Consider the following 25,995-nt stretch of genomic DNA (forward strand, 5'->3'; position numbering starts at 1 on the left):
TTACTCGCCCCACAGCGACACCAGAAGCACCAAATCAGCCACATGATGTGAGGCACACGTGGAATGCAAAAACGTTCCAGTAGTTGATGTCCAATACTTGTGTCCCATAGTGCATACGATTGACACCAATCTTGCTGCCATATGGCCACTGAGATATGCACAGCCTCAGAAACCATAATTCAGCTCGGAATTCACCACTGCCGTAGCAGACACTGCTTCACTTCAGCAGGCGCCCTCTGTTGCAGAGCGTTTTTACATGCTGTATTCGCAAACAACCGCACTTCATTAAACTACGTGACCACTGGTGCCCACATTAGCTTCTGTTGCATTCTTAGACCATGAAGTTGCAAAGTTATACTTTGTTTCATTCGCGATCTCATTACATTGATTGCATTGCATTACTTGTGCGCAGTAAAAACTCGGCAGCGAGCGAGTTCTTGTTTGTGACATCTTTATTCCATCTAGTTGTCCCAGCTGTGTAGTTTTATTAATAAAATGCCAACAAGTCCATTCAGTATTCCATTCTTTCATCATGGAATACTAGGACATGCTCAAGCTGACATTCTTTATCAATATTCCACCCTATTTCACGTTGCAGGGTGCCTGTGTGCTTGGCATCAATGAGCCGGCAGTGACCATCAAGAACATTGAGTGTGCCATCATCGACCATGCCTTTGAGCAGGGCTGGATCCATGCTGACCCACCATCGCAGCGCACAGGCAAGAAGGTGGCCATTGTGGGCAGTGGACCAGCTGGTCTGGCTGCTGCTGCTCAGCTTAACAAGGTACGTTTGACTCTGCCATAGTGCAGAGCAGTTACAATTTGATGAAGTACAGTAAAAGCTCGTTAATTCGGATTTCACGGGACCGGAAAAAATGTCCGAATTAACCGAATGCCGAATTAACGAATAAACAGGAAAAACAACATTAAAATCAAGTTGCAGAAGCATACCTTTATTTGCTGAAGTACCGTATTTACCCGCATAATTTGCACCGTCGCATAATTTGCGCACCCCTAATATTTAACCAGCTTTGCTAAAAAAAAATATTTACTCGCATATTTTGCGCTCCCCGCCCCGCTCGAGCCAGCTCGCCGGCACGCGCGCACAGGGAAACTTTGGACGGCCGCGCCCCGCGGCCCTCACCGAGCAGGCGAGCGCAGTCATACACAAGACAGGCTGCGAGTGCGAAGTCCCTTCTTCCGATTACTTCGTTATATTCTCCGGAAACCGCCGAGACCGTACCAACCGTACCCGAACACCTAAATCTGTTCACCGGTTGTCGGAACTATTCGAGCGTTCTCCCGCCGTGAGAATGCATGCACGCGACACAGCACGGACTATTTTCTGCATCGGAGGCGTGCGAGGGCCAGTCGCGCCAACATTTTCCCGCGCTGACCCTCCTCCTCTGCGTCCGCGCTGCGACGCAGCCTTCGTTGATTTCGGAAGTTTAGGCAGTTTAGGTTTCGCGATCAGCCAGTTGCGTTTTCACTGTTCTCTTGCGCTGGGCTACAATAACTACTCGGCAAAATTCAAGCTAACTGTTATAGAATTTGCCTACGGAAATGGGAACCGTGCCGCAGAAGAGTTCGCTTTTTAATACAAGACCGAGAAGGAGACCGTTCCGAGGACCGAAGCATGGAAAGTTTCCTGCCGTTGAAGAGTACCTTTTCAAATATGTGCGAGAGCTTAGGCCCACCGGTATCGCCGTGCCGTGGCACCTCGTTACTCCCAGCATTGTCGCGAAGAGCTTCAAGAAGACGCCTCAACGCACTCGACGGAACCAAGGACGACGCGCTTTGGAAAAGCGGTGACAGCGGCCGCGGCGATGATTCTCAGTCGGACTTCTCAACCAGTGATTCTGACTAGACCGTGCATGACCGAATCTGGCTGGTTAAAGTACGTGCTAATTCTGTTAAAAACCGTTCGTTTGCGCTATAATTTATTTTCTTCTTTAATGTATTATATCGCGCGTGTTAGGACTATATATTGTGCGTTATTTCAGATATGCTCGCGAAATCTCCGCGTAATTTGCGCACCCCCTTTTCGGAGCTCCAAATTCGTGAAAAAAAGTGCGCAAATTATGCGAGTAAATACGGTATTTTGTAATGGTCGTCTGCGTTTTCGCGCAGATTCCGGCTGACATTACAATTTTCCTTAACTCTTCCAAATGGCCAAAAGCACGCAAACTGTTGCAAGTGCTCAGACAAACGTCCTCTAATATCAAAAGCGCCTCCGAGACTTCCCGTGAGGTGCAATGAGGTCACGACATCATTAATGATTTCTTGATCGGGCAGGAGACCAGTCGTGGCGACACAATCATCAATCGCGATGTAGTCCTGAAGGGTCATATTTGTGGGAAGGACAGCATCGAAGGTCGGACAGTCATCGTCGGTGGACTCGGCTGATACCTCGTCGATGCCATCGTCAGCTACTGCCGCACGCTCGGGCCTCACATGTAAACACGGTCACAACGGGGGAAAAAAAGAGAACTCCGCAAGAAGAGACGGTGCCAACACAACACAAGGGAAAATGGCGTTGGAGGTGCATTGGAGCAATATGGGCAATATTGGAGCGAAGAAAGAAGACGCCGACGTTCGGTGACGCTGCGATCGCCCCCACTAGTTGATGACGATGGCGATGTCACTCGGGTTTCGATTTCGCTCCAGTGGTGCCAGCGATGCTTTGCCACACTTTTGTGTAGCGGCAGCCGTCAGCATTTGTCCGAATTAAGCGGTGCGGAGCCCAATTCTGACGAATTAACGAAGGTTTGGTCCCATAGATTAACATGCACTTTGGCCGGGACCATTAGAGCCGTCCGAATTATCCGAATTTCCGAATTAACGGGTGTCGAATTAACGAGCTTTTACTGTAATAGGAAAACGTAATTGCTGATCTAATTGCCAGCTTGCGGCACAAATCCCCCCATCAACCATTGCTGCGAATGTTTGCCTGGAATGTTCCCACTTGATGATCTCTGACTGTATTCTTAATAACACCAACAAGTGAGTGAGTGTGCATACCATATTTTCCGGCGTATAAGATACGCCTTCTACTTTTTATGATTTTTGCGGGAAAAAGTTATATATAAGACACATTTTTGTATAAAACGCACCTATTTAAAAACTGTCAGTGTGATAAAACATGAAGGCGCATGCAGAGTACGTTCATTGCAAAATGCGTAGTCACGCTCGACGTTGAATATCTGTAAGCAGCAGTATAAAACTTCTAAATAACGCTCCCCTGAGGTGCAGAAAACCAATATTTATTCCGCTGGATTCGAAGCCACATCCTCCAGCGCACTGTCAAAAGTTCTTCCACCTCAGTTAGCAGCATCGCTCTGTTGCCGTTATCGGCCTGTTATTGGCAGCATTGTAAGCACCTCGAAGCACATCGTTGGTGTTGCATATACGGCATTATGGGGCTTGGTGGGAACACATAAACAATGATCGAACAGCATGGTTGACACCTAGAAACATGCATGTAAAACGTAAATGGTGACCGGAAGCCGGAAGCTGCGACTACTGCTGGACTGGAGCGACGTCTCACGTGGAAACTGATGATGACGATAACGAAGTGGTACTTTTGTTTTTGTAACTGGCATTGCAGGCACTACAGCATTGCAGTGAAACGTTGTGGTGCCCTTCTTTATTTATTGCCTCAGTTCCGTGGGTTTAATGGTTCATTTAAGAACAAACAATTAGAACAGTACAACAGTGTGCGTGATGATGGTGTCTTTCGATGCGGCTGTAATCTCTGTGGTTGCCGCACTGCTTGAACAGCAAGTAGCTGACATATAAGTAGAGCTGTGCGAATAGCGAAATTTTGGGTGCGATGTCAATTCGAATATTGAAGTGTGAGTGTGAATCGAATCGAATATTTTTCGAATATTTCTAGAATTTTCTCGAATACTTCGAAGCGAAATTGCAGAAAAAAAAGTTAGAGAGCATTCCTAAGCATATTCTTATGAGATAGCAACAACAAAGTGTTTCTTTTCGCTAGGTGGATGAAGCACTGGCGCGGTGGTGATTCATAGTTGTCTTATCAAGAGTGAGGCAATGTAGAGGCCGAATCGTATTTATGTAGATGATTTGGTGCAACCAAAGTGTTGCCGACAACACTTTACACGTGATAGGCAGAGATGCCATTTCCTCAGCCTCTCCTCCTCTCTCAACTTCTGTGGAAGCCCAACTGATGTGGCAGACAAGGGTGTGCTCCCTTCAAGTCTAGAGTTCCAAATCTGTCTCGTAGACATCGATATACAAGAACATCTGAATTTTCGGATGCTAAAAAGCTTCGGCTTCCGATTTTTCGGACTTCCTGCCCAATTTTAGGTCCAAAACAGCATTAATTGAGCCCCCACCTGTGCCACATCTTTGATCTTCATGTTGGAACCAGCGTTTTCTTGAGTTAGTACGCATATTTGCGACCGTAGCAGAGCTTGAAAGGCAGCTTTGCCGCAATACCGGGGTGTAATGAGGTGAAGCATATTGAAAATTTAGGGTCCACTTCCACTTTCAATCGGATGTTGACTGTCTCTTGACAAAGTTCGACCGTAACGGAGCTTGAAATGCAGCTTTGCCACAATACTGGAGTGGGATGAGGTCAAGCATATTGAAAATATAGGAACCACTTTTAATCGGACATTGTGTCTTGGCAAAGTTCGACCGTAATGGAGCCTGAAAGGCAGCTTTGCCGCAATACGAGAGTGTAATAAGGTGAAGCATATTTAAAATTTGAAGGGGTCACTTTCAATCGGACGTTGTCTGTGTTTTTGGGAAGTTCGAATAGTAAAATTCCAGTGCGAATCGAATTGAATAGCAAACACTATTAGAAAAATATTCGAAAATTCGAATATTCACACACCGCTACATATAAGACCACACCCACTTCATTGTTATAACAAGATTAGATATCTTTTTACGAATGCTCTTGCTCTCAGTTTATTGTACTCTCGAATGAAATACCGACATATTGGTCTTACAGAATCGCATGACTTTTTGTGTATATAAGACATTGCATAAGACTCACCAGTGAAAATATCGGGAAAAAAAGTGCGTCTTGTACAACAAAAAATACGGTACAGTCGAACCCGGGTATATCGAACTCGCCAAAAAACGTTTATTAGTTCGATATATGGCATAATTCAATATAGGCCCGCTATAGGATTTTGACACAAAGGCACATAACAATAAGAAAAGTACTTTATTAATATGGTGGCTTACTTGCGTGCCCTACTTTGGAACAAAATAGTCATGGATTTTCTTCTGTGTCAACGACTTCGCTGCCTGGGACAGCACACACGCCTCCACGTTGTCCAACGAGTCGGAGCAGCTGAGGCTGCAACCTTCCACATTCACGCAATAGCGCCGGACCAACGCAAGTGCACTAATCACTTCGGAGGATGTAGGCAATGGGCCATCGTCAATTTCCTTATTGTTGTCGCTTTGGCTCGTGGTCGGCACGACGTCTGCAACGTAGTCCTCATCTTGTAGCTCACCCATGATGGCGACATCATCGTCCGCACTGACGAACTCGTCGAATGTCGATCCGTCGATAGCTCCCGGGTACTCTGCCAGCTCGCTCCAAACTTCGGCGGAAACACGTGCGGTGTTTTCAGTGCTGTCATCGGAATTTGGGGTGTCATCACCAGGCATGCGGAAGCCGGCACGCCTAAAGCAGTTCTGGATCGTCTCCTTCGTGACATCTGCCCACGATCTACTCAACATAGAAAGAGCTCCGAGCAAGTCGATCTTAAGCTCCCTGCCGACACGAAGGTTCACAGAGCCCCAACAGGCAACACCACCAGCACGGACCACACTGAATGAGGACTCGAGGAAAACAGGCAGCAGCAGGCACACAAGCATAAAGAAAGAAAAAATGGCGCTCACTTCTACCGCCCTTGTACCTCGGAGAAAGCACGACGGCCTCTGATTGGCTGTAAGCGCTGCGAGCGGGCCAGGATCATTTCTTGCAGGGGGGTGTTCGCCCGTGCACAACCGGGTCTAAACCACTTTTTCTAGGGTGGCGCCGGCAGTTTTCCCCGCCACCACCGCGAGGGAAAGCCAACTTGCTGGGGCACTTTTGAGGCACAATGGAGTTTGATATATCGGTTGTCGTTGCTATTTTCGTTTGATGTAACAGTAACTTTTGCTATATATTCTCAATGTAAATTTACCATGTTTAGAAAATTGTTCGATATACGGGATAATTTGATATAAACGGGTTCGATATAGTCAGGCTCGACTGTACTTATGTATCTGTGCGTGTGAGTGGGACTGATTTATTTGGATGAAATCGAAAATGTTGGCAGCTATTTGTCTGTCATGACATGTTCTTAATCACAGACCACAAGTTAATACAGTAGAACCCCGCTGATACGTTTTTGAAGGGACCGTAGGAAATAAACGTAAGAGACGGGAAACGTAAGAGCCGAAAAACAGGAAAAACGGCAAAATATTTAGTGGTACAGAATTTTATTTCAATTCTTACGAGCAGCACGAAAAATTGGCGCGCTCAGCCGCGATCTAGTCGATGGATAGAAACGCGGAGCTTAGGACGGCCTCATCCACAGAAATGTAATCAACGTATGTGATTTTTTTAACACCAACAGCTGTAGGCATGAAAGAACTAAGCACACGCAATCACGACCGGCGCGGCGAGTCCGACCGCGAACCGCACGCACGACCGTGCGAGCTCCAACCAGCTCGAACTCCTCCCGCTCTCCGACAAATAACGATGATGATGAGTCTACGCCGACGCGATGGCAGAAGTGAATGCCAATCTCAAAGGCCTTGCTTTCGCAAGCAATTACGTCATACACGCCATGTTTGTGCAATACAAATCTCAAAGGCTATGCTTTTGTCAATAGTAAATGCCAATCTCGAAGGCCTTGCTTTCGCGGGCAGTTACGTCATAGACGCCATCTTTGCAATTTGAATCTCGAAGGCCATGCTTTTGTTTGCATCAATTGAAAGATTCTGTTGCTTGCGCCTCTCATGCGGCTAATATTACGGTCAAACGAGGCCAAGCTGCGTGAAAATGCACCATGACGGCTCTCTTTGGTAGTCACTCGGTCGGCTCCGAGCGCACTTCGCGACGTATCATACGGGAACGGTCCGACAGTTACGACGTAACAGCGGGGTTCCCAATACATTGTATCCTATGGGAGCTATGCCGGGACCGGCGGAAAACGACGTAACAGCCGGGAAAACGCAGCAGTGAGGAACGTAACAGCGGGGTTCTACTGTATATTATAAAAGAATATTCATACAAGACAATATCAGATATATTCTATGTGTCTCAGTGTAATACTTGAGCTGCTGTACAAGCGAGTATTTAAGCACGAGAGTGTTAGTGGTTACTCTAGCTATGTTCCAGCTCTGCGAACCGCACATTGCCGAATTACAAAAATGGCATGTTTACAAATGTTGCGAAGGAACCTGTTGTGCTCTGCGCAAGGCACAAAGAACTGAATGTTTGATTGATTAGTTAAATTTGTTTTACTATTAAAGAATTTCACGCAGAATTTCCTTATTAAGGAGTTGTCCAAGTGATGTGTAAGTGTCGAGTTTTAATGTAGGAATGTGTTTAGTCACAGCATTCTCTGGAATTTTGTTTTTGGGTGGCGTCGGCGTGGCATCTTTTATCTTTCTAGCGTTAGACAGCATCTAATGGCTCTGCGAAAGGCCCATTCCGCGGTCACCGAAACAAGTGTTCAGCATTAAACTTTTGCAAAGTTGTAATTTTCCCGATACGTGCAATGCTCGATGTCGACATTACGTGGTGTCCTATGCAGTGCTTTTATTACGCCACTGTGAAATATTTCAACAAATCCTGCATAGAACTTGTGCTTCTTTTGCTTTTTTTTTTTTGTATCGCCAGTGCAATGCATTCTTGAGGTTCAGATATATTCGCATTTTGCAAGTGTGGGTTCGTAGCTCGGTGGTTGAGGCATTCACCTTTCTAGTATGGGGGCCTGGTTTCAAGCGCCAGTGCTGCCAAGAAAGTTTATCATGTTTTATACATTTATTTCCTTGTAGCAATGATTGTCTTAGGTGACCGTGGCATGGATGGACCGACAGTTCTCTTGTTGAGTAGGCATGGAAATGCTTACGCATTTAACAGTTTTGTGCATACTGTGGCAGAGGCTACTGCAGGGAGCTCTGTTATGTTTGTAAATTTCACCACGTGAGGGTTTTATGTGCACTCGCAGCAAAATGACAAGCATTTCTGCCTCGTGCCTTCATAAGAATGTGCTCACTCATGTGATAGACCTTGCATGCACTTTGTTATATCGAAATTGCCTCTCTCACTTTTCTTTGTCTGCGTGGGTGGTGACTGAAACTGTTGTGTTTTTGCTCGTTAACACTTTCAGGCTGGCCATCTGGTGACTGTCTTCGAGAGGAATGACCGTGTGGGCGGCCTGCTTCAGTATGGCATCCCCACCATGAAACTGGGAAAAGATGTGAGTGACGACGCTGCGTTCACATGTTAGTGTAGTGATCTGCTCTTGGAGGTTAACGTGTACTATGCCCGAAGATAACTGTTAAGGGGGTCATGAACCACCCCTAGGGCTTGGTGAAAAAACACGTCCTGCGGAAAGCAGACCGTGCTATGAAGAGCTCAGCCAAATCTTGCAGTCATGCGTGGCAAGGAGCGTTTAGAAGCGGAGCGCGAAGTATCCATTTTCTCGGGCACTCTCCATACAGGCACCCTCCGTACAGAGGTCTGTACAGAGGCCTCTGTACAGGAGCTGCTGTCTTTGGAGTTGCTCTTTGGAGCTGCTGGCGACTCTCTTCGGAGCTGCTGTCGATTGTTGTTTGATGCCAAACAGCAGAGAGTGAGCTGCTGGCTATTACCTGATACACCTGATATACCTATATTACCTGATATATGCCAAGAGCATTGTTTGGATCAGATGCATTTCTTGACATGAGGTGCTGCCATATGCCAGTACCATGCACTCCTTAGTCTGCTAACGTTACACGGCAGCCATGCTCACGCACAGTAATCGCAATGGGAAAGAGCAATCGCGTTTCATCATGTGAAATCAACGTTATGACGCGAGCTGACGTAACTTTATTCCCCAGTGCCATCCCTCCCTCTGTAGCTTCCAGCGCGCTTATCGGTATGAGAGAAAGAGCGCACTGCGACAAATCTCTGTAACTCCGCTTGTTCTTACCGGATTCAAGAAGCTTTTGTGGCCGTCAGTTCGTGAGACAGTAAACTTCGATACTGAGGTCATTTGATGATTACTTTGAAAAGTGGTTCAGGACCCCTTGAACGATCACACAGTGGGCACTTAAACAAACAATGCCAGGTGTAACTTTAAGAGACGGGAAAACAGGGGTGTTGGATAGAGGGTAAGTGGGTATGCCCTATTCATTGATTAATTGATTTCTTGTACCCTCACAGGTGAAGCATTCCAAAGAGGAGTGCTTACTCGGAGACTAAAACAAAACTTTGATGAGAAATACACGAATGCATGAAACTCGTCACTTAAAAAAAAGAAAGACACTAAGACACAATTACATGCATAAGTGTTAACTACACGGGGGCCAGTGGGGCTCATGCCCCCCCCCCCCCCTCCCGGCTTTTCCCGGGGATTTTTTTAAAAGCTTGGCTTGGGTCCGTGACCATGGGCATTGGACTCTTGGCTGTCCTATTCCCGTGTCTTTCTGCTTTCAGGCTTCCAAAATTTGGATCTTAATCCACTGACAGGTCAAACATTTAGTGGAAGATGCCCTTCAAACAGATTTAGATGGGTGTAAATGTCATCGGAGTAAACATCTGAAGTGCCCGCTTCAGCTATGACAGGCTAAAAATAGTCTTGGTTCGCATAGCGACATCTCTTGGGTTTCAGACAACAAAAATGCTTCTGAGACTAGAAAGTGTCCCCAATACAGTGAGTCAGTGAATATTTTCGCACAGACTTTCTTACTTAGCAAAAAAAATGTAAGTTCTAGGTGTCTCCAAATAAGTGCCTTTCGACCAGTCTGCGGTAGTGCTGAGAAATGGAGATGGTACACATTTTCGATTGGTCAGTAAGGGGTTTTACCCTCAGTTCTGTCACCGGAGAGCGACTCGAATACTCCTGCAGAAAACAACTTCTGTCCCAAAAATTCATAACCACAACTCCGCACAAGGTGTAGTGGTAGCAAAGGGTAGTATTTGCTACTATCTGAGAACTATTTTGACAGAACAACTGTACACACAGAGAAATATGTTGATACTATATCACATTCATGTTAAAAAAGTAAACAATTCCAGTTGGAAGGCAGCACTGTGTGTGTACGGTTTCCTTGCCATGGCTCATCTTGTTCTACGCAGTTTTTTGTAGAGCTGTGCGAATAGCAAAATCTTGGGTGCGAAGCGAATTTGAATATTGAAGTGAGAGTGCGAATCGAATCGAATATTTTTCAAGTAGTTCTCGAATATTTCTAGAATATTTTTCGAATACTTTGAAGCGAAATTGCAGCAAAAAAAGTTGGACAGGATTCCTAAGCTTATTCTTATGAGATAGCAACATGAAAGTGTTTCTTTTTGCTAGGTTGATGAAGCACTGGTGGGGTGGTGTTTCATAGTTATCAAGAATGAGGCAATGTAGAGGCCGAATCGTATTTATGTATACATGATTTGGTGCAACCAAAGTGTTGCCGACAACACTTTACACGTGATAGGCAAAGATGCCATTTCCTCAGCCTCTCCTCCTCTTTCAACTTCTGTGGAAGCCCAACTGATGTGGCAGACAAGGGTGTGCTCCCTTCAAGTCCGGAGTTCCAAATCTGTCTCGTAGACATCGATATACAAGAACATCTGAAATTTTGGATGCTGAAAAGCTTCGGCTTCCCATTTTTCGGACTTCCTGCCCAAATTTCAGGTCCAAAACAGCATTGAGTCCCCACCTCTGCCGCATCTTTCATCTCCATGTTGGAACCAGCGTTTTCTCGAGTTAGTACACGTGTGACTGTAGCAGATCTTGAAAGGCACCTTTGACGCAATGCGGAGGTGTAATGAGGTGAAGCATCCTGAAAATCTAGGGACCACTTCTAATCGGACGTTGACCGTGTCTTGGCTATGTTCGACCATAATGGAGCTTGAAAGGCAGCTTTGCTGCAATATGAGAGTATAATGAGGTGAAGCATATTGAAAATCTGAAGGGGGCACTTTCAGTTGGACGTTGACTGTAGTTGTTTTTGGGAAGTTCGAATAGTAATATTCCAGTGCAAATCGAATCGAATAGCGAACAATATTAAAAAAATATTCGAAATTTCGAATATTCGCACACCCCTAGTTTTCTGTTGTCATGTTGTGCCATGTTTCCCATGTTTATACCCTATCTGTACAGTAGAAACTCTTTCATATGTTTCTGTTTCGCACGATTTCCCAGTGCCATCGTTTGCAATATCGTTATAAAGGCACAATTGCATGATGTTGTGGTGAATTCAGATTGTACATTTTCTCAGATAGCACAGTTCGATCCTATGCGGTTTTTTTTCGTTTTTTTAAGGTGTAAGTTTGGTTCTACTCTATGTAACCCTCATGCGGTTGCTGAGCACTCTGTACTTGCACTTATTTAATTATGGATTGTCATCTGGCCCAGTGCATTGTCAGAAAGAAAGAAAGTTCTATACAAACTTGTGAGAAACATGCTTGTGAAGTAAACATTTATTTGCCAGCATGCATGGTTCAACACTTTGCTGCATGGATGCATATGTAATGCAATGCATGGATGGATGTCCAGACTGCTTCATCAAGTTTTCTTATCACCAGTCAGATGATGTATCTCAATTGTTAAGGTTATAAAAATGGGTTGTATTAACCCTTTCCCTACCGGAGACTGTAGCTTGTCTTCACGGTTTGTACCGCTCCGACCTGAAGACGAGCTGGACTCGTCCATGCTGAAAGACACGTTTATGTGAGCCGCAGTTGAGCTACCCTGCTTCATTTTGCTGAGTTCTCTTTGGTTTGTACAGACGGCGCAGTAAATGATTAAAAAATGTGCTCAAAACGTGAATTTTGGTCGAGAAAGCACTTGATTCTGGTAATCCGAATTAGAAAATGATGTCCTCCTCTATGCACGAGCGGTGTATATGTGCCGGCAACCGTTCCATTCAGGGGAAAAGAAAATAAATGATCGGGTGCTTCATGAAGTTTTGTGGAATGGAGAAGAATTTCAGTTCTCCTGCGAGTGTGGCAGCGAATACACAGAGCAGCATATCTTTTCTCTAAATGATCGGATTCAGATTACGACCGCATCTCGATGTATCCGCTGTGGACGCCGGTAGATGTCAACAAACCCCCACCGGCATGTACAAGGTCTTTATTCCACAGGTTCCTCATCCCTGCACTTTATTCTTAAAATTTGAAAGAGACATTTTCTGCACCAAAGACTGGAAAAGGTTAGGGAACTTTCCGTGGTGCAGTGCAGTGAAGCGAATCCTCTGCATATTTTCTTGTGAATCATCATGATCATCATCATCAGTAGAGGCTGGATTTTTAGGCACTAAAAAAGTGCGTTTTAGGCACCAAAAATAGGCAGGCAAAACACCTTTTTAGGCCTCCAAAATCGTAAATAATAGGCACAATAAATTTTTACATCAATTCATATAATTTCAAACAAAGATGTGCCTGACTTGTATGTACGACAGGAAAGCCAGAAATAATGTTGTTTATCATGGCACAACGGCGCCAACGGTTCAGCATAGCCATGCAATTGTCCCTTTACCCGCATGGCTCGCAGAACACGGTCTCTCCTTTTATTGCCTAGCATGGTGAGTCAAGTGCCCACCGCCGAATCAACGCACTCCTGGGTCTCTTTCTTTTCAGCGTGGCTGAGAAGGGCAGCACAGGCGCAGATACCCAGACCGCTAAAAAACCAGAAGGGAGGGATGCCTCGTAATGGCCGGGGCTAATCGCGAAGGGTCAATTTCTCCCCTGCTGGTGAACACCCCAAAGGGCCCCTCACCATGATCGTGCATTTCGAGCTGACAAGTGTAATTCATGCACTGGGCGCTCACGATCACGTCTGCCAAGGTTTACAACGCTACGCGCCGCCGAAAGACGTGAAATTTCAAACCGAACGCCGTTGCTGTTCTTCTCGTAGGCACGCGCCCCAAGATCAAAGGGTTGACGTACAACAATGAGTGGTCCTGCGTCGTGCAGGAAGGGCTGACGTTCAACAATGAGTGGTCCTGTGCTCTTACGTCGCTCACCTACGTAGACATTGATGCTCTGAGTCTCTGACGTCGCCAACAATAGCATATGACGCTGCGAAAAGTATTCGAGACGGCATGTGTAATATGTTTAATCTGTTATTGCTTGAATGAATAACCGAAAGCAGAGAGAAATAATAAAACACAGAAACGGAATTTGCATGCGTTTTAACAGCAAACCTGTTAAGGCTAGCCGTAATGTGTGCGCCCTACCAGAAAACGGATATGTGCCATGGCCTATCAGATAACTATCATCATCATAAACGGGTATGTGCCACAGAAATTGGGTAATTCCCACTACTCAACACTGGTTATCTAAAGATGAAGAAGGCAACATTTAGCCGAACAAATGGCTGTGGCGGCAAGCCGAAGAGCCTGAGTACATACAACCAGAGAATACTAGGGAACGGGAAAGGCAACGGCGGCTTCAAGAAGACCCCGAAGCGATGGAAGGCCTACGTCAACGACGACGTGCCCGTACATCTATGAGGTGCGAACGCTTCGTTTCAGCGCGAGGTTCTTTCTCAGGAGTTTGGACATCCGTGTCACGTCTGTGACTGTCTGATTTAAGTCGAACCTCTCTACGCTGAGTATCAATGTATAAATAACCCGCATCACCTAGCTAAGGCCTAGAAACAACCGAAGCGACCGGATGAGTCTTCAGAATCGTCCAGTTTCGCTGTTTCGAGCTTTGCGCGGCTTATTGCAACCTTCGCCAATTTTTTTCTTTTTCTTTTTGACTTCTAATCCCAGCGAGATGCCAGACTAATCTGCCTGCGTTCGTGCGACGCATGCGTTCGTGTTCTCGCCACTCCCGCGTCGTGCCGATGCCAGCCCCAACAATGCTTGGCGCCTTTTTGGTGCATCGTCCCTTACAACAGTTCCAGCTGTGCAACGCGGTGTATCGCGGTAACGATACATGATCCGAGCCAGACTCTCCAAACGTGCCAGACTCTCCAAACCGAGGGGTCCATCCCACAGAAAGGAACGCCGAAACGACTCAACAGCGATCGCGTTCACGAGCTGGCCCTGGCACGTCGTGCACACGTCACCTTGCGTGTGCACAGGGTTGCCAGGTCGACAAGACAAAATATAGCCAAGAAATCGGTAAAACTAGCCATAAAGTAGCCAATTTGAGCCAAGGCCAGTAAAAGTAGCCAAAAGTAGCACCACGTGTGTGAAAACGACTGCGACCTTGTTATTCAAATGACTAAATTCAGTAGCCTTTTGGTGGAAACGTAAAGAAGTACACCAGAAACCCTTCAAAATCATAATTTCTGAAAATAAAGCACAAATTGTTGACTTTAGCAATCATGTCGTGCCGGATGATGAAGTTTCTCACGCTGCTGCAGAAATGACGTCCTCTTCGCGCGCCTTGCGTGACTTTTTCTTAAAAGGGCTAGAAGTACCACCGACAGTAAAAATGAGTGCTACATAAGTGTGCTCAAAATCAGTTTCTGTGATTGAAGCATAAATTGTACTCGCTTCAGCAATCGTTTCTCGCGTCATGACGAATTCCGAGTAATTAATATTCTCGAGTCGCAGTCCGCACCTAATTCTTAGAAACGACACAAGCAGTTCGTCAGATATCCGATTTCTAATGTCGAAAAATGCAGAGCACCTTGGATGCGGAGCGCTTTCGGTTGTCCTGTTCACTTTCAGATAGTTTAAAACTAAAGGCGCGCTCAGCAATAGGCGGTCTGTGAAATGAGACGCCATACAACAGTTCTCTCCGAAGTCCCAGCCACTTATAATATATGCATAAGACTTTTATTTTGTATAATGCAAGCTCCAAAATTCAATTTCGGGAGCTTGTAACACGCCTTGATCACCATGTTTTGACACCGCATACTCGAACGCCAGCGGCTGCGACGTCACAAGATATTGATAATTTGGTTCAAATTGAGGCAACAAGAAACTAGCCAAAAAGTATCCAAGTAGCCAACACACTTTTTCTGCCGCCACTGGCCTAAAAATGTAGCCAAATTGGTGCAAAGTAGCCAAACCTGGCAACCCTGCACGGTGCGCATGACATGTTGATGTGCCTGCGTCATGTGATCCTGCGGCTCCGATACTGAAGAGGGCAGGGAAGGGACTTGGCTTGCGAAGGCTACACGAGGCTAGTGGCAAGGGTTTCAAGATCGCCTTGTCACATCACGGTTTCTCGGCTCATAATGAACCAATTTGAAACATTCTTGAGGTAAAACGCTCTGCATTGGGCACGCAACAACTCCCGGTGTCTAACTACAATTGCTTATTTCATCTCGTGAGCTGCTTTTTCAGAAGTAAATTACAAAGAAAACAAGAGCCACGTGCGCACCACATTTTTAAAATTTATTTTGATCTAAACCCTCCTTTCCCCTGACGGCACTCCACGGTTTCGCATTCGTTCTCCACCTTCCCGCGGCTACACAGAGGGACCTCCTGTTCCCTGCCCACCGACACACCCAGGTCTTAAGGCTCTTCTTGACTTCCTTGGGGACACTGGACTGGACAACTGGCTGTACAAGCCACCCGCCACGTCCTGGGCAATGGACGCCACTCTCCTCTTCTTTCTGATTCCCATCTTTATATTTCTCTCCCCATTCCCCTGCAGACGCTGAGACGGGCTTCCATTCCGGTTCACTGCTGCTAGCGGTTGTTTTTCCGGTTGTTGGTTGAACTAGAGGGCTAGGTTGAACCCCATAGAGTTTTAAAAGATCAATATTGCCAGGTAACATGAATAACGGTTTCAAGCTGCTCTCGAAAGCGAAATTTGAGGTTAAATAGTGCTCATATAGGCGCCGTTTTTGAAAATAGGCATTTATAGGCACTTATAGTGATTTAGGCACAAACCCCAAAAATGGGCATTTATAGGCACTATAAAAACACTATAAAACCCCTTCTTAACCTTTAATTCATGCTCATATATCAAAGTGGCATGATAGGAATGCAAGGAACAAAATAGGCATTTGCCTAAAATCCGGTCTCTAATCATCAGCCTGTCTACGCCCACTGAAGGGCAAAGGCCTCTCCCATGTTCCGCCAATCAACCCGGTCCTGTGCTTTCTGCTGCCACGTTATACCTGCAAACTTCTTAATCTCATCTACCCACCTAATTTTCTGTCTCCCCCTCACGCGTTTGCCATCTCTTGGAATCCAGTCAGTTAATTACCCTTAATGACCACCGGTTATCCTGTGTATCTTGTGTATCTTGTGTGTATCTTGTGAATCGAGCATGTTTAAATAGCTTTTTTTAGTTGTTTTTGGACACGTAGGCTGAAATAGGCAAATAAAAAAGTTGATATTTTTTAAATTGTTTTTGGCCAGAAAACTCGGTAGGAGAAGGGTTAAATCTATTATTACAGTGCACATGCACAAAGCTTCTCATTGTAAGTCAACCCCTTATGCATGTTGCAGGTTGTGAAGAGGCGTGTTGACCTGATGACCGAGGAGGGCATCACGTTCAAGACCTCGACAGATGTGGGCAAGGACGTGGCCAGCGGTGACCTTCTGTCCCAGTTCGATGCCCTGCTGCTGACCACAGGGTCGACGTGGCCCCGTGACCTTCCCATTCCGGGTAATTGTCTTTTCTTGTTTTGTTCATTACGGTCCTCCCGACACACACATCCGTGCTGCGTGTGCCGTTTTTACATCATCCGTGTTCCTCGCACCGAGAAACATCGAAGTAAGGAAACCAGGTTGGGGATCGGACGTGGCACAGTGACCACTGACTAACGAGTTTAATAAGTTCAACTCTCAGCCTTCCTTGTCGTCATGGTCCTAATTAGAGATGTTAACCACAGGGAGTGTCTCCCAATCCACTTTTATATTAATTAATAATAATTTGCAATGAAATTTCATTCCTACTAAGTTAATTATAGATGAGTAACATATAAAGGGGCAATTAAGGTGTGTTTCTAAATCAATATGCGTAGGGGGCATAGGCTGATATGGAAGGGCAGCCTATGTAGCGCTGCTTCCAGTATGTCTTCTCAGTTGAACCTGCAGTCATATTTGTTGTGTGAATTCATGATGAACAGAATGCTTGGTGTTTAGTGTAAACAAGGTGTTTGCATATCGCTTTAATGCATAGCATTTGGCTAGTTCGTTAAAAAATTTCATGTGAGGACTGCAAACCTCTTTCGACCCAAATTACCCAATGCAAGGTGCACGTAAGAAGGAAAGAGGAGGCTCATGTTTTAACAAAACTTGAAATTTGGCTAGATGGTGCATAGCTTTTGGGAACATTAGAGCAAAAGACTAATATTCTTAAGAACAGGAGACATAGGACTGGTTTTGCGCTCTAATGTTCCCAAATGGCTCATGTGTGGAATGTGTATAAGACCACACGTGTGACTTAATGTTTGTACGTGTAGTCGAACCCACATATAATGAATTATTTGATATATCGAACAGTTGGAGGGTCCCCTTGTGCATATATTTTCTATATATAAAACATTTTTTGTATCGAATTACCTATATATAGAACTCTTTTGTAATCCCCTCCAGATTCGGCTATGTGTTATCTTAAATCATACAGCAACAGCTCAAACACCATGCCAGCTGTCAGGCTTGTTGAGGCAGTTCAGCATGCCAATACCAACACCACAGTTCCTGTTCAGGAAGTTCAGCGAAATTTTTGTAACTTTGAGAGGTGCCACGCGCACGCAGGTCGCCATTTGGAGGGCATCCACTTCGCCATGAGCTTCCTTGAGACGTGGCAGAAGAAGCAGATGGGCAACGACATCGACCACCTGCCGTTGTCGGCCCGCAACAAGGACGTCATAGTCATCGGAGGAGGAGACACCGGCGTCGACTGCATCGCGACCTCACTGCGACAGGTCAGCATGGCCGCAGCGTCGGTCGGGTGGTTGTGGCGTAGCAGTGACCTGAAAAAAAACAGTCGCGCATGTCTTAAAGATGAAAGTTGGCTAACCAGAAATTCCTAAAGCAGATCTGTGTCACACACTCTGAGATATGTGATGGTGCATCCACTCGGCATTGTAGTTTTTGCAGCTGGATTTGCTGCACATCTCTTGTGCCTCTGGAGAGACACTGCCCACCACGTGTGGGACATTCCATAGAGCTTCCTGCAATATTTTCTAGAGGGAGCAGCAGCGCTGCGATCGTTCAGCCGCCATGTGAATGACATGTAGTACATGGATTTGCCTAGTCTTCGTGCTTCGAACGCACTTGTGGCTTTGTTCATTGTTCTGTTTTGGCCTTCGCTTCGGATAAAAGAATGGATCGCTGTGAACTCTATGACCCGATTTGAATTGGTGAGCCTAAAGGGTCAAGTTGGTGAAGTGGGACTGCTGAACTTTTTAAATATAATTACCAGTTTTAATAGTCAGAAAGCCACACGGAGCTGAAGCAACGGAGCTTAGGCAAATCCACTGTACTACCTATCATTCCCATGCAGGCTAAAGCGCCATGCAGTTGCAGCTCCCATATACACTAGCCACATTTCCCTCTAGTGTATTATTATGTAACTCTATGGGACACACGTATTGATTACAAGTGCTTGGTAGATGCTGTAAATGCCACCTCAACATTTTGCTCCGGTGAAGACCAACGGTGCTAATTGCTTGTGGATTGCCATCTTGATCGTGTTTAAGCTCATAAATATTACTTGTGTGTCAGTTACACAACATTGTTGACAGAGGTGCAACAAAAGCTGCCTCAGTATTGTTATCAGAACTTCTGAAATTCTCTGTGCTCGTGATGACATCTTTTTTTTTTTGTCGTCTGTGGTTTTGCAGGGTGCACGAAGCATAGTGACCTTTGAGATCCTGCCACAGCCTCCCCCACAACGTGGGGAGGGCAACCCGTGGCCCCAGTGGCCCCGCATCATGCGTGTGGACTACGGCCACGAGGAGGTCCGCCTCAAGTACGGACAGGATCCACGACACTACAGCATCCTCAGCAAGGTGAGAAGGGCTACTCTCTATACTGCTAGTGCCAACGCGGATAAATCTTGATACAGTAGAACCCCGCTGTTACGTTCCTCACTGCTGCGTTTTCCCGGCTGTTACGTCGTTTTCCGCCGGTCCCAGCATAGCTCCCATAGGATACAATGTATTGGGAACCCCGCTGTTACGTCGTAACTGTCGGACCGTTCCCGTATGATACGTCGCGAAGTGCGCCCGGAGCCGACCGAGTGACTACCAAAGAGAGCGGCCATGCAGCTTGGCCTCGTTTGACCGTAATATTAGCCGCATAAGAGGCGCAAGCAACAGAATCTTTCAATTGATGCAAACAAAACCATGGCCTTCGAGATTCAAATTGCAAAGATGGCGTCTATGACGTAACTGCTCGCGAAAGCAAGGCCTTCGAGATTGGCATTTACTATTGACAAAAGCATAGCCTCTGAGATTTGCATTGCACAAACATGGCGTGTATGACGTAATTGCTTGCGAAAGCAAGGCCTTCGAGATTGGCATTCACTTCTGCCATCGCGTTGGCGTAGACTCATCATCATCGTTATTTGTCGGAGAACGGGAGGAGTTCGAGCTGGTTGGAGCTCGCATGGTCGTGCGTGCGGTTCGTGGTCGGACTCGCCGCGCCGGTCGTGATTGCGTGTGCTTAGTTCTTTCATGCCTACAGCTGTTGGTGTTAAAAAAATCACATACGTTGATTACATTTATGTGGATAAGGCCGTCCTAAGCTCCGCGTTTCTATCCATTGACTAGATCGCGGCTGAGCGCGCCAATTTCCGTGCTGCTCGTAAGAATTGAAATAAAATTCTGTACCACTAAATATTTTGCCGTTTTTCCTGTTTTTCGGCTCTTACGCTTCCCGTCTCTTACGTTTATTTCCTACGGTCCCTTCAAAAACGTATCAGCGGGGTTCTACTGTATAACAAAAATCTGTATGAGTAAATTGTATTCTACTCTATCAAGCAAATTGACTATTACTTTACCCCTCTGGTTCAATAATTCTAATGATGCATGTTCTAAAATTAACTAGAAAATAACTTGGTGGAACTTCGTTGACTACAACTAACATCACTGTGCATTATGTCGTGCTAATAGTGCCTGCCTCTTCATGTAATCCAACTGTTGCTACAGAAATATGATAGCCACCACAACAAATGCTTTAAGATGTTCATTTTTTTTACTAAAGTACATAAACCAGTACATAATGCCTTACTGCAAAGCAGTAAGCAATAAAATAATCATACGAGGCCATTGGAATTGCGCTCCTTTCTGGTGCATGGGCGACAACTGCCTAAATGAATGCCTCACTTGGGTTTTGTAAATGGCTTGGTAAAGAATATAATATATGATGTTGTTAACTTGTTTTAGACTTGTGTCCTATCATATGGCAAGGCTAGAGGCTGGTGATGTTGTGCCTGGCATAGGTATCTGTAACCTGTAAATTGCTCAGTAGTGTGAGGAATAACATATAACACAGGAAACAATTATACATTTTCTGAATGACAGTGTGAGTCTGGCACAGGAACACGTGTAAGAAATGTTGCACGATGAAGCTGACTCAGCAAAAATAATAAGTATATAATTATTATAAAGGATATAAAAGGCTACAGGAGTTTAATAAGGTGACTCATTAGCATGTTTTCACTCCATAAAATAAGCAAATAGGCTTTTATTCTAATTTCAAAACTATTTAATGGCTTTCAGTTTTTTACAACATTGTACAAGCATGTAGAGTTGTAGATAACATTTGGATCTGCCTTTTGACATATTAAATCCCACCATTTGAATGGTGGGATTTGATGTGTCAGTTGTTTTGCACCATAGCTGCTTCGTTGAATGTATTAATCTTTAATATATTTAACGCATACACTTATAACATCACCATGAGGCAACCTCATAAAAAGTGTATGATGCAAGTACGGTATGTCTGCAGCCATTGTTGAAGCACTCAAAACTTGCCTTGCAGGAATTCCTGGACAATGGTCAGGGCCATGTTTCGGGCATCCGGACAGTGCAGGTCAAGTGGACCAAAGATGCCACAGGCCGCTGGAACATGGAGGAGCTGCCAGACACCTCCAAAGTCTTTAAGGTCACTTTTATTGATTATATTGAAAAAGTCACCTTTTTTTTAATTGAAAAAGTCACTTTTTTTCACGATGATGATCATTTATGTTCATGTGTCTCGGAGAAATGCTCGGCTTCAACAGATCCGCCTTTAATAACATCACCCCACGCATTATATGTTCTGTATGTGAGTGAAAGTGTGCAAGGGTAGCCAACAGTCGCAGCTCAAGGAAAGCTGTAACACATTGGAAATGCGCTTCACACCTTGTGTGTCTATTTTAACGCGATAGCGTTAAAGAGCCCATTTTGCAGAAATTCCGGTGTCGTTGGTTGTGAGCGAAAAATCAGCAGTGATTCCACTCCTGCGCCAACTGCGCCAAAGTGCGCCAAATTGTATTTACTGCGCCATCCTGATAATATCGACGAAAATTGCGCCAAACTGCGCCAAAGTCTCGGGTTTGGGGGCGTCTATCACCGGCAATCGCACGGCCGGCGCGTCAGAACATGTGCAGCTCGATCTCGGGGCTGCCAATTATGGACCGAGAATTATTCCGCTGAATAAATAGCGCTCGCGCGTGCGTCTCGAATAAGCCACGATGCCATGCACGGTGCCGACGCAGCTTCTGTTCTGCAAGTCGGCTCGACAGCAAAACGCGCTCTCCGCAGAGGCTCGTGACGTCTACGCCTATCGGTAGCGAGAAAGTGCGACGGCGATTAATCGGCGGACGTCGTCTGTTCTAGAAACGCTGCTGATAGCTCGTTTCAAGCGTCGCACGGTACGTAGGGAAAGCAATGTTCAGTAATAACTACATGTGTGCTGCTAAAATGTCTGTCACTTCTGTTTCCGGACATCGTGGAATGAAATCTGGGATCGCTAGCAGTATATATATGGAACAATATCGAATTTTCCTTGCTTCGCGTTTATGGAAGAGCACGCGAACGGTGGAAATGCGTTCACACTTTTCTCAGATATACTTTATTCATGGATCTTCATTCGGAAGAGCTTTTTTGTAATTGCTTATACCAGCACGTCCGAGTTTAATCATAACTCTGTGGTAAATACCCCCTAAAAGACCATGCCCTTTCGAGCTCACGTGCTAGCCCAGACAACACAATAACAACCTCAGGACATCCTCAGTATGCCACCTTGAGGACATTATGATGGCCTCAGAACGTCCTGTTATGGTACTAGAATGGCACTAATCCAGTCCTGTTGTCCGTACTCATAACAACCTCAGGGCGTCCTCAAAACAGTACTTCAGGACTTTTTTAGCATGTTTTCAGAACAACCATTGTGCAGCCAGTTCGGTACCGTCGGCTGTGATATTTTGTATTACTACATATGATTTATTTCTTTTCAAGGTATTTACATACGTTAAAGGAAAAACACCTCCGTAAGGTCTTATGTATGTGTACTGCGTCAAGAAACGGAGAGGTGACAATAAGTGCTTGACTATGACAAAAAAAAAAAACAAAGCTTGTTGACTGAAATTCATTTATTTAAACAGTAATTAGTCCCGCCTGGTTATGAGGACCGCTTTCTCAGGCATCCGAGTCCGAGTAGTCAGATGCAGTGTCTGAAAAAAAAGCAATATTAAGACATTCAACACAAATTTGCCAAGATGTTTTACTGTACCGGGCTACTCCTGCAAAAAAAAAAAAGAGAAAGACGTCAAATAAAGGCAGTTACAATTTTAATGAAAGGATTAATACACGCAAAAGGAACCAGACGCTGTCCCGTGTAGAACAATGCTACATTTCATGACAGTCTCATGTGATGTCACCGCAGCATGCGACGACTGCGACTCAATGGCCCACGTTTGTAAACTTCCTTGGAAGTCTGGCACAATGTCCTCGTCACCACGTGCATGTATCGTGCACAGTGCACTCATTAGTGTTAGAGGCTCCGCTCTGACAGCCCACCAGTGCACTCGACACGGGCATCGAGTTCACTTGCCCGAGGTCGGGCCATGTGTCAGACGCAGACCTCGATTCCCCGTTATTCACGTTGGGACTCTCCGAAGCACAATTCACCGCGATTTGTTCGACTGGTGCCGATCCATTCATTGGAGCACCAGTCAGAGCGTTGAGTAACGTGAAGCACCCATCAACACGGCAATTGACCTCCCGACGACGTCTACGATTTGCACTTTCAGACATCTTACTTTTGTTAACTGTACACTAAACTGTACTGTACACACAAACAACAAAGATGCGGTTTGCACTAACCTTCATTGCAAGATCCCATCTTGACAGTGAGTTGACTTGGAATGGCTTGGCTGGTTTGGCTACTTGACTATCCAGAACGGCAACGCATGGTCAATGGTTGCCAGCGGCTAGTTTGTTATTACACGCTAGAGCGGCGGATATTCACTAATATATGGCTGCCACTTTTAAGAACATACTATTTTAAATGACCACTGCGCAATATCAGCTTCGATACCCAAGATGATTAATTACTTGTGTTTCAGAAAGCGAAATGCGTAATTTGAAGCTTTTCAACCAAAAGAGAAGCAGCGAGGCGAAAAAATGCAATGACTGTGTGAAACAAACGTGCTGAGAAAATTTTCACATATGATATGCATCTACTTAGTGTGAAAAGGACGCGAGGAATCATATGTAAGCGCTCAGTGCATGCATTGCATTTGTCATCCCTAAAAGGTCCCTGGAAGAACCTTTTCAGGACAACTTGTTAGCGCGCTCTCGATATTGCTTTTGTCATCCCCAAAATGTATCTGGAAGAACTTTTTCAGGACAACTTGTTGTCCTCAGAAAGCACTCGCAAAGACGTTTCCGGGTCAAACCAGCTCGTGTCGTACTCAATACGTACCAAGGACATCGAGAAATGTGCGAGGATGATTGTACCATTTGAGGACGACCTCAGGACGTCGAGTGTTGTCTGGGAGGGTTCCAATTCGAATTTTTGCTTGCTTTTTAAAAATGTCATCTCATTAATAAAAGCATATATCCTGGTCGGAGCAGCCGCAAATACGCAGCTGTCAGTAGCGGGCCCGTCGCTGACGGCCCACAGTGAAGCGGCTACCCCATGTTACACGTCCGCCCCTCGCTTTCGGGGGTCAATAGCTGACGGGTAAAAAAACTCAGTTTCGCTTAAGAGCGAAGCAATGAATGCGATACCAACAAATTGTATTGTGAAACGAAGTAAGGCTAGCAGCTAACTCTTTTGGATTCGATCTCGCGTAACTCAACAAAACACTGGTTTAAGGGAATATGGCCGCTCCAGGAAATGAAAAACGAAGCGTTTAGCCCCGCGCAGTGAGGCAGCCAACACAGAGCTAGGTTCCCCACTTCTCACTTATCACAAGGTCACACAGCATTACATACGCCAACGACAGCGATACCAACCACCACCAGCGCCCTTCACACGAGAGGAGGCTGTCGCACTTCGCCGACTGCAGACCCGAACATTTCCAAATCTGCACTTCCTGCACAAATTATATCCGACTCGCTATACCAACGCCTGTCCAGGATGTGGCGCCAACCCCACAACATTTCACGTCACCGTAGAGTGCACCGCTGCCTACTTCCCTCCCCTCCCACCAATCCTTCGGTCCACCCGTACCCCAGAGCAGTGGGAAGGCATCCTTCGTGAAGGCGCCCCCGAGGTCTGTCGGGCGCTCGTCCAGCGGGCCCGGGCTATCGCAGAGGTTGCCATAGGAGTCCCGGAATAGGGACCCTCCCCGTTTTCTTTAAATTTTAATAAAGGAATGTTTTCATCATCATCATCTTGCTCTGAGTTCTCTAAACACGAAGTAAGCGTTGAGAGCACAGCAAGTTTACGAGCAGTCTCCTGATGCCTCGAGATGGCGCGCGCGCAAGCGACTGCGCCCTTCGAACAATGCGGTCCCCTCCCCCTCCCTGCTCCCCTGGCGTCCTTTCATGCTCCTTACGAAAGACTGGCGGGGCGTTTCCTCTCTGATGAGCAATCGACGGCAGGCCCGCACGCGGGAAGATGTTATCCCATGCGCTGTCCGTGCGACGGAGACAGACGGCCGGCTAGCCTAATCTCCGCTTCAGCCGCGTTCGTCGCCAGCGCTCGCGAGCTTTTACCCGCGGCTAGAATGCGCGTGGTGATGTTATTAATTTGGTCTTTATACAGAAAATTATGGCAATGGCGACGGAAAAAATCCGCGGAGAGCGTCCATGTAATTGTTATCACAATAAACATTTAAAAAAAGTTGCCATTTCACTCTGTGAAGTGGATGATAAGTGAAGTTGTTTTGCGCATGGCAAGGAGGTGACATGGTGGAGGACTGTTTGGTATGTAAGGCCAGGTTGTTAACGTTCAATACGCAATATTAATGCGAAAGCATCAGATGCTTTATCAAACACGAAAATTGACCGTCGGCGGCGTCAATCGATTGATGCAAAAAATAATCATGTGATGGCGTCATCATCACGTCATAGATCGTCAAAACTTGTGACGTCATCATGGCGTCATATATCGTGATGTCACGTGATGACGCCATCACGACATCGTCGCTTTACACTGCTTCCGTGATCGGTACCCCGATCAAGGAGCTAGCGCAAAACCAGGTGAGGTGCAGATAGCTTGCAGAGAAGGAGGGGGAGGATCAACCCGTCGATCGAGAAGAAAAAGAACCTGGCTTTCGCCTTGGAGTTTTCTTAGGGGAATGCATTAGGGACAGTGTGGCTCTTTGGCATTGAGGCACTGCTGTACATCACGGCGTTTGTCTACAATGTCTGCTGATAACCACATAGATGTATTTAGAGTGTTATTTCATAAAGTGCAATTTTATTGATCTGGTATACT

The 25,995-nt window shown here is 45.8% G+C and overlaps 1 protein-coding gene across 1 annotated transcript in view; it reads left to right on the forward strand.

The window, feature by feature from the left end:
• Window positions 1-25,995, forward strand: part of LOC119395866 (uncharacterized) — a gene marked incomplete at its 5' end in the record, with an annotated part of 58,608 nt that overhangs the window by 22,309 nt on the left and 10,304 nt on the right. The window contains 6 exon segments of the mRNA XM_037662868.2: window positions 599-784; window positions 8,376-8,465; window positions 16,615-16,774; window positions 17,869-18,038; window positions 18,960-19,127; window positions 21,103-21,225. Of these exon segments, the coding sequence (XP_037518796.1) occupies window positions 599-784; window positions 8,376-8,465; window positions 16,615-16,774; window positions 17,869-18,038; window positions 18,960-19,127; window positions 21,103-21,225 (897 nt within the window).

Source organism: Rhipicephalus sanguineus, chromosome 6 (assembly GCF_013339695.2).
Source record: "Rhipicephalus sanguineus isolate Rsan-2018 chromosome 6, BIME_Rsan_1.4, whole genome shotgun sequence".
Taxonomy (NCBI): domain Eukaryota; kingdom Metazoa; phylum Arthropoda; class Arachnida; order Ixodida; family Ixodidae; genus Rhipicephalus; species Rhipicephalus sanguineus.